Genomic DNA, 8208 nt, shown 5'->3' on the forward strand with positions numbered 1-8208 from the left:
ATAAAACAGGAAACGCTGACCAGAGCTCCACAGTCAAACCCACAGAAGAAGAACAGGAGCTCTTCCTGCTGGAGACTCTTCACCAAAGTCAACATGTTTTATTAACAGAGCTGAAATCTGGCCTTCATCCTCCTCCTCTTCCTCATCAATAATGCAGAGAGCTGAGAGGAGTCGGGAGCCAGGCTAGCAGTTTCCCTTTGTTTCCAGTGTTTGTGCTAAGCTAGGCTAAAGTGGTGGGACTGCTCCTTTAATGTCTTTACAGCACACATTAATAAAGTTTATTTGTACGTAGTGGGAGGACTTTAGTTTGTTCTACCTTGTAGTACTGATGGATCTGGTGGATCTGATGGATCTGATGGTGCTGATGGATCTGGTGGATCTGGTGGATCTGATGGGTCTGGTGGGTCTAGTGGATCTGATGGGTCTGGTGTGTCTGATGGATCTGATGGATCTGGTGGATCTGATGGGTCTGGTGTGTCTGATGGATCTGATGGGTCTGGTGTGTCTGATGGATCTGATGGATCTGGTGGATCTGATGGGTCTGGTGTGTCTGATGGATCTGATGGGTCTGGTGTGTCTGATGGATCTGGTGGTTCTGATGGATCTGGTGGATCTAGTGGGGCTGGTGGAGTGAAGCTTCCTGCTGAACCAGAGCCGTTCAGAAGATACTGACTGTTCAGGTGAGCTGCTGAGGTCTGAACCCTGATTTAACCCGTCTGATTACCTGTCGTCTACCTGAGGGCTTCTGCTTTATTCATGAGGAGCAGCAGAGAGGTGGTGGTGGTGGTGGGGGGTGGTGGAGGGGGGTGGGGGTGAGGGGGGGGGGCGGTGACAGTGTGAGAATAAAAGCTGATGTTTTATTAACGTCCTGTGAGCGTCTGTGCTGGAGAACATACAGATGTGACAGAGAGAAGATGTTCGCTGTCGTGTTGCCGTCCGTCCACATCCAGGTTAAACAGGAAGGGGGGGGGGGTGAGTGTGTGTGTGTGTGTGTGTGTGTGTGGGGGGGGGGGGGGGTTGTTATGGCGATAAGCGCTGATTGAGCTCCAGTCTGAATGTTTAATGTAGTTTCAGTAATCAGGTGAGGGAATTATGAGCCGACTCTTAATTAGAAAAGTCAATGAGAAGAGAAGAAACTCCAGAGAGACACACGCACACACACACACACACACACACACACACACACACACACACACACACACACACACACACACACACACACACACACAGAGACACACACACACACACACACACACACACACACACACACAGGGAGTGAACCGCCTCAGTGATCACTGATCAGCCTCTCCTGCTCCCCAGAGGTGGAGCCCTTCACCTGTTAATGATCACCTGATCCTCTGGCAGCCGTTGGATCTGCCTGCGTCTCCGTCATGTACGATCACAGATGACTGATTACCGATCAAAGGATCCAGCGTCCGTCAGGAACAGGAAGTCTGGAGGTCAGAGAGGGAATCAGCAGTGACATCATCTTCCAGACAGACAGTTGATCAGGCTGAACCTGCAGAGATCAATGTGATCCAGAGGAACCTGAACGATCAGCTGATCTCCTGAGCTCCTTCTGCCTCCTGCAGGACAACCTGTGAGCTGCAGCAGTGACTCTGTTCCCTCTGAGGAGGAAGAGAAGGGAAAGGTGATGAAGATCAGAGTGAGGAGGTCTGTTTGTTATGGAGGGTTAAGATGGAGGCTGAACAAAGTATTCAGGGTCTTCAGGGTCTCATGTAAAGAGACTTCTTTAGCTGACGTCAGTACATTAGACTAACAGCTGTAAACTCTACTGCATCATGTGGAAATATGTCGTCCCCATCAAACAACATACAGTCAGAGAGTCTGGAGGCCAAAGAGAATAAAGAGCAGCAGACACTGAGCGTCCATCCTGAACCAGACCGCTGTCCTAGAAAACAGTGACGTGGGATCAACAGAGCGTCTGGAACCAGTGAGTGGAGCTTCGGTTCAGTCTCACCTGGATCATCAGCAGGTAACAGGAGAAAACTGCAGCTGTTGTGGGCTCAGAACAAATGTTACGACGTCATGTGATCCAGGAAATGAATAAAAATGTAAATACGAAGGATAAAGAACACAAAGTTATAAAGACGTGAAGCTCAGAGACATCAGACGGTTTATTTCCATGTTTTCACAGAATCACATCGATACAGAGTCCATCTTCACAAGACTATCAACACCACAACACTAACCAGTTAACCAGCTAACCAGCTAACAGGCTAACAGACTAGAGACGAGCACAGTGACTCTGAGGGACCGACTGAGAGAGAAACTCTGAGTGTTCGGCTCCAGAACAGCTGATCAGAGGATAACAGTCACCATGGCAACCGGCGAGACTGTTTGATGTTTCACCAAACTTTATTCTAATGTTACCGATTTAACGTCGTCAAATATCATTACGGTCGTCTGCAGTGACTTTAGAGAACTGAGATCAGGATGATCTCACAATCCTCTCCTGCTGTAGCGCTGTGTGAGGTCGCCATGGTAACAGAGCTAGAGCAGAAAACTCAGAGGTTCTCTCTCGGGGTCGATTCCGCGGGCGTGGCCTCTACCCAGTGTAGGGGAACTTGAGGAGCGCAGCCTGTCGGGGGCCGAGCTGCAGGCTCCTCAGGTCCACGCCGCTGTCCACAGGCAGGGCGCTGCTGTTGGTGCTGAGGACGACCTCGGCCCGTTGTGGCAGCGCCGCCGCGTCGCTCAGCTGCAGCTCCACCGCCTCCTCCGCCCAGTTGAAGGCGGCCAGGTAACGGGTGCTCTGATCCCAGACCCGCAGGTAGGCCAGCGAGGAGGAGGAGTTAGAGACGAAGAGCAGCTCCCCGAACAGCAGGGAGCGCTCTTTACCCCTCAGCTCGCTCAGCTTGCCGAAGAACTTCAGACAGGACCGCCGCTCGACCCGCTCGTCCTGCAGGAGGGACGGGAGGTCAGTACTGCACTGTACTACATCTGTACTGCACTGTACTTCACTGTACTACATCTGTACTGCACTGTACTACATCTGTACTGCACTGTACTTCACTGTACTACATCTGTACTGCACTGTACTTCACTGTACTACATCTGTACTGCACTGTACTACATCTGTACTGCACTGTACTTCACTGTACTACATCTGTACTGCACTGTACTTCACTGTACTACATCTGTACTGCACTGTACTACATCTGTACTACATCTGTACTGCACTGTACTTCACTGTACTACATCTGTACTGCACTGTACTACATCTGTACTACATCTGTACTGCACTGTACTGCACTGTACTACATCTGTACTACATCTGTACTGCACTGTACTTCACTGTACTACATCGGTACTACATCTGTACTGCACTGTACTACATCTGTACTACATCTGTACTACACTGTACTGCATTGTACTACATCTGTACTGCACTGTACTACATCTGTACTGCACTGTACTATACTGTACTGCACTGTACTACATCTGTACTGCACTGTACTACATCTGTACTGCACTATACTGCACTGTACTACATCTGTCAGTAATTCTACCACTGCTAATATTATTACTTCTCCTCCTACTGTCACTATTGCTGGTACTGGAACTACTACAACTGCTGTAGTAGTACTGCTGATAGTACTGCTGTCAGTAGTACTGCAGTATCTGTCAGTTTACCTGCAGAGTCCCGTTCAGCTCCTTGTCAGAGTCCCAAACCATTCTGGGAAACTTGGTGCCCTTTAACACAGACGGTGAAACATCAGGATCACTGATATTTTTACTGCTGACTGCACACACACCAAACTCCATTGAGAAAAACAGTGATTTTAGCTCACAGGACACAGGAGCTGCTGCTCTGCTGCTGCCTCCACCAGTCAGTGTGTTGGTGTTACTGTGTGACTTTGGTGTTTTAAACTTTTAGTTCAGATCCAAACTAACAGGTCAGTTCATTAAGTGAGGCTGCGGTAGACCAGTAACTCCTGCGTTCTGTGAGGTAAAATGAGGTTTTTTGTGAATGGAGTCTGGTGGTTTTGATGTAAACAAAGAGAAAAGGAGAACAGCTTCAGTTCTCTTTCAGAAAGTTCTGAAAAGTGCGTGTGTGTGAGTGTGAGTGTGAGAGTGTGTGTGTGTGTGTGTGAGAGAGAGTGTGTGTGTGTGTGTGTGAGTGAGAGAGTATGTGTGTGTGAGTGTGTGTGTGTGAGAGTGTGAGTGTGTGTGTGTGTGTGTGAGTGTGTGTGTGTGTGTGTGTGTGTGTGAGAGTGTGAGTGTGTGTGTGTGTGTGTGTGAGTGTGTGTGTGTGTGTGTGTGTGTGAGAGTGTGAGTGTGTGTGTGTGTGTGTGTGAGAGTGTGAGTGTGTGTGTGTGTGTGTGTGAGAGTGTGAGTGTGTGTGTGTGTGTGTGTGAGTGTGTGTGTGTGTGTGTGTGTGTGTGAGAGTGTGAGTGTGTGTGTGTGTGTGTGTGAGAGTGTGAGTGTGTGTGTGTGTGTGTGTGAGAGTGTGAGTGTGAGTGTGTGTGTGCTACAGTCTAAATGACTTAAACTCCTCTCACCTCGTCCATCAGGCCGATCTCGTCTCCGTAGTTGAAGACCGGCGTCCCGGGCAGCGTGAGCAGCAGCAGCTGGTGTAGTTTAACCATCGCCGGGCCCACCAGCGACGCCAGGTGACCCTCTGCCCGCCCCCCCAGGTTCCAGGCCAGCTTGGTCTGACTGTGGGACGAATACAGCAGCTGGACCGACTGAGCGCGCTCCGTGGCGTCCATGCTGCTGGAGTGGAGGACCCTGGAGATCAGCAGGTCGACGCCGGTGGAGGAGAGGAGGGCGGACACGTCTTCAGCCGAGGAGCGCTCCGTGACGCCGATCAGGACTCTGGAAAACACGGCGAGAGGGGGGGGGGCTCTTCAGTGTCCTGGTTCTGATCAGTCAGGATCTGATTCTATGAGTCCTGGTTCTTCATCTCCCTGATGGTCTGCGTGCAGGTCGGTCCTGATCCTGAACATCTGAGCCAATCATGGATCAGACAGACCTGTACGGTTCTATGGCTCTCTGCACTCACACCAGACTACATTCACAGAAACACTCATTGTAGCTCACAGAACAGGACTCAGGAGCTGCTGGTCTGCTTCCTGTGACTTTGGTGTTTTAACATGTTGGTTAAAATCCAAATTAACTCTTTAAAACACCAAAGTCACAGAAGTCACAGGTTTACGGGGCCTGGTCCCAGTTCGGTGTCTGACCTCCTGTCGGGACGCTCCTCCGTCCCGTTCTGGACGATGGCTCTGATGTCGGCCCACAGAGACGGCACGATGCTGGCCACGCGCTCCACCCCCGCCAACTGCACGCCGTCCACGCCTTGATTCAGCCAGAACACCAGGGCAGACTGAGGGGAGGGGGGACAGGCAGCGGTTAGACGGGACAACGGCGACCCCCCCCCACAGCACCCCAGGAAACCACAGTAACTGACTTGTTCGCTTCCTCCGATTTCTCACCTTCAGCCGCTCGGCCACGTTGGTCACGCTGCTGTTGGAGAACCAGGGTCCAGATGATCCTCCGTAGTTTGGAGTCAGATCCAGAACCAGGCGGATCCCTGAGAACAGAGGATTCACAGGTCCCATCAAACAGGTGCGTCTGGAAGGAGCCTTTAATCTGAAAAGCTGCTTCATGAGAAGCTCTTCCTGCTCACCCTTGCGGTGGGCGGCCTGCACCAGACCTCTGAACTGCTCCAGGCTTCCGGCCTCGGGGGAGATCTCCTCGAACCTCAGGCTCATGGCTTCGTCTGCCGGAGCCACGTGGATCGGCCCGACCACCAGACCTTTGACCTTCAGCTGGGACAGGCTGCCGATCTTCTGCTCCAGGCCTGAGGAGGACGAGGACGTGGTTAGCCTAGCCTAGCCTAGCCTAGCTTAGCTTAGCTTACAGACTGGAAGAAACGTAGACACTGAGCTAAATGCTAACGTTTAGCAGATCTAATGTTTCCCACAAGAACCTCATCAGATGTTTAGAACCAACAGTTCATATTTAGTCTCCACGAGTTAGTTCCTGTCTGCAGAGGATGAACCAGCAGACAGCAGCTCTCTGTCTGCAGAGGATGAACCAGCAGACAGACAGTTCCTCTCTGCAGAGGATGAACCAGCAGACAGACAGTTCCTGTCTGCAGAGGACAAACCAGCAGACAGCAGCTCTCTGTCTGCAGAGGATGAACCAGCAGACAGACAGTTCCTCTCTGCAGAGGACAAACCAGCAGACAGACAGTTCCTGTCTGCAGAGGATGAACCAGCAGACAGACAGTTCCTGTCTGCAGAGGATGAACCAGCAGACAGACAGTTCCTGTCTGCAGAGGACAAACCAGCAGACAGACAGTTCCTCTCTGCAGAGGACAAACCAGCAGACAGACAGTTCCTGTCTGCAGAGGATGAACCAGCAGACAGACAGTTCCTCTCTGCAGAGGACAAACCAGCAGACAGACAGTTCCTGTCTGCAGAGGATGAACCAGCAGACAGCAGCTCTCTGTCTGCTGCTTCAGGACTAAAGTGTTCCTGGTCGGTAAAACCAAACACTTCATCCAGATGAAGCTCCTTCACTCGAGAGGTCACGTGACCCCGTGTCCCCCCCCCCCCCCCCTCCCCAGTGTGTGCGAGTGCTGTGTGCCCCCACCCTTCAGGTCTCGGCTCTCGGTGAAGGCCTGGACGTCTCCGATCTGGTAGAGCGGCCCGTCGCTCCACCAGCGGGTGTCGGGAAGGTCTCTGCAGCGGGGAGCCTGCAGGATGATCAGGACGGCCCCCACCAGCATCCCCAACCAGCCCAGCCAGAACACCCCCAGCAGGGCCCAGCGGGTCCGCACCCAGCTGACCGGGACCGGGGGGGGGGGGGGGGGGTCATCAATTAACACACAGTAAATATAGTAATGATCAGAATTATAGATTCAGTCAGTCAGACAGACAGGCAGAGAGAGAGAGAGAGAGACAGGCAGAGAGAGAGACAGAGAGGGAGACAGGCAGAGAGAGAGACAGAGAGAGAGAGAGAGACAGGCAGAGAGAGAGAGAGAGACAGAGAGGGAGACAGGCAGAGAGGGAGACAGAGAGAGAGACAGAGAGACAGGCAGAGAGAGAGACAGAGAGACAGGCAGAGAGAGAGACAGAGAGAGAGAGAGAGACAGACAGACAGGCAGACAGACAGAGAGGGAGACAGAGAGACAGGCAGAGAGAGAGAGAGAGAGACAGGCAGAGAGAGAGACAGAGAGAGACAGAGAGAGAGAGAGAGAGAGAGACAGAGAGGGAGACAGGCAGAGAGGGAGACAGAGAGAGAGACAGAGAGACAGGCAGAGAGAGAGACAGAGAGACAGGCAGAGAGAGAGACAGAGAGAGAGAGAGAGACAGACAGACAGGCAGACAGACAGAGAGGGAGACAGAGAGACAGGCAGAGAGAGAGAGAGAGAGACAGGCAGACAGACAGGTCTCACCCTGGGGTCCCAGCCACCCTCAGCAGCTCCTCCTTGGTCAGCCCGGTGAATTTCACCTCCTTCACCTCCTCCTCCTCCTCTTCGGGGATCTTCAGCTTCACGGAGCCGTTTTTCTCCTCCCCGCCGGCGGACGGAGGCTCCTCGGCCTGGTCCCGGTCCCGGTCCGGGTCTGCTCCTCCGGTCATCGGCAGCTTCTCCTGCTCCTCCTGGTCCAGATCCGCTTCGCTCACGTCGGCCTCCGTCGCGTCAGCATCCGCAGCGACCGGAGCGACCGGAGCGACCGGAGCGGGATCCTCCGCATCCTTCCGGTCCTCCGCATCCTTCAGGTCTTTGCTCCGAGCATCCTGCAGGTCCACGTTGGTCTCCTCCGTGTTCATACCGGGACCGAGCGCTAACAATCGGTGAGCAGAGAGGGGCGAGCTGTGCTGTACCGTCAGACAGGTCCGTGATGTCTGTCTGTCTGACTGACTGACTGTCTGACTCTGCAGCGATGCAGCTCATGCTGCTTTCAATGCAATCGGAAAAATGAGCATCAACGTCCGTAAACCGCCCAGAATCTGACCTGAGCTCATATTTAGAGCCAAGACACCGTGTTTCCTGTTAAAACCTGCTCATTTATTTCATTTTAGTTTTCAGTAAACCTTCATTTAAATATCAGTCTGTAAAGAAGCGTCCTCTGATTGGTCGGTATCAGTCTGTAAAGAAGCGTCCTCTGATTGGTCGGTATCAGTCTGTATAAAGAAGAGTCCTCTGATTGGTCGGTATCAGTCTGTGTAAAG

At 52.5% G+C, this 8208-nt stretch overlaps 1 protein-coding gene across 1 annotated transcript; it reads right to left on the reverse strand.

The window, feature by feature from the left end:
* Nucleotides 1-2569: 2569 nt before the first annotated feature.
* LOC139212270 (amino acid transporter heavy chain SLC3A2-like) lies at nucleotides 2570-7806 on the reverse strand. Its single transcript, XM_070842779.1, has 8 exons — nucleotides 7430-7806; nucleotides 6625-6815; nucleotides 5654-5827; nucleotides 5460-5557; nucleotides 5208-5350; nucleotides 4524-4839; nucleotides 3655-3714; nucleotides 2570-2920 (listed from the first exon to the last, which is right to left on the reverse strand). Exons 1-8 carry the CDS (start codon nucleotides 7804-7806, stop codon nucleotides 2570-2572), a joined length of 1710 nt encoding a protein of 569 aa, XP_070698880.1.
* Nucleotides 7807-8208: the final 402 nt, after the last annotated feature.

Source organism: Pempheris klunzingeri, chromosome 13 (assembly GCF_042242105.1).
Source record: "Pempheris klunzingeri isolate RE-2024b chromosome 13, fPemKlu1.hap1, whole genome shotgun sequence".
NCBI classification, from domain to species: domain Eukaryota; kingdom Metazoa; phylum Chordata; class Actinopteri; order Acropomatiformes; family Pempheridae; genus Pempheris; species Pempheris klunzingeri.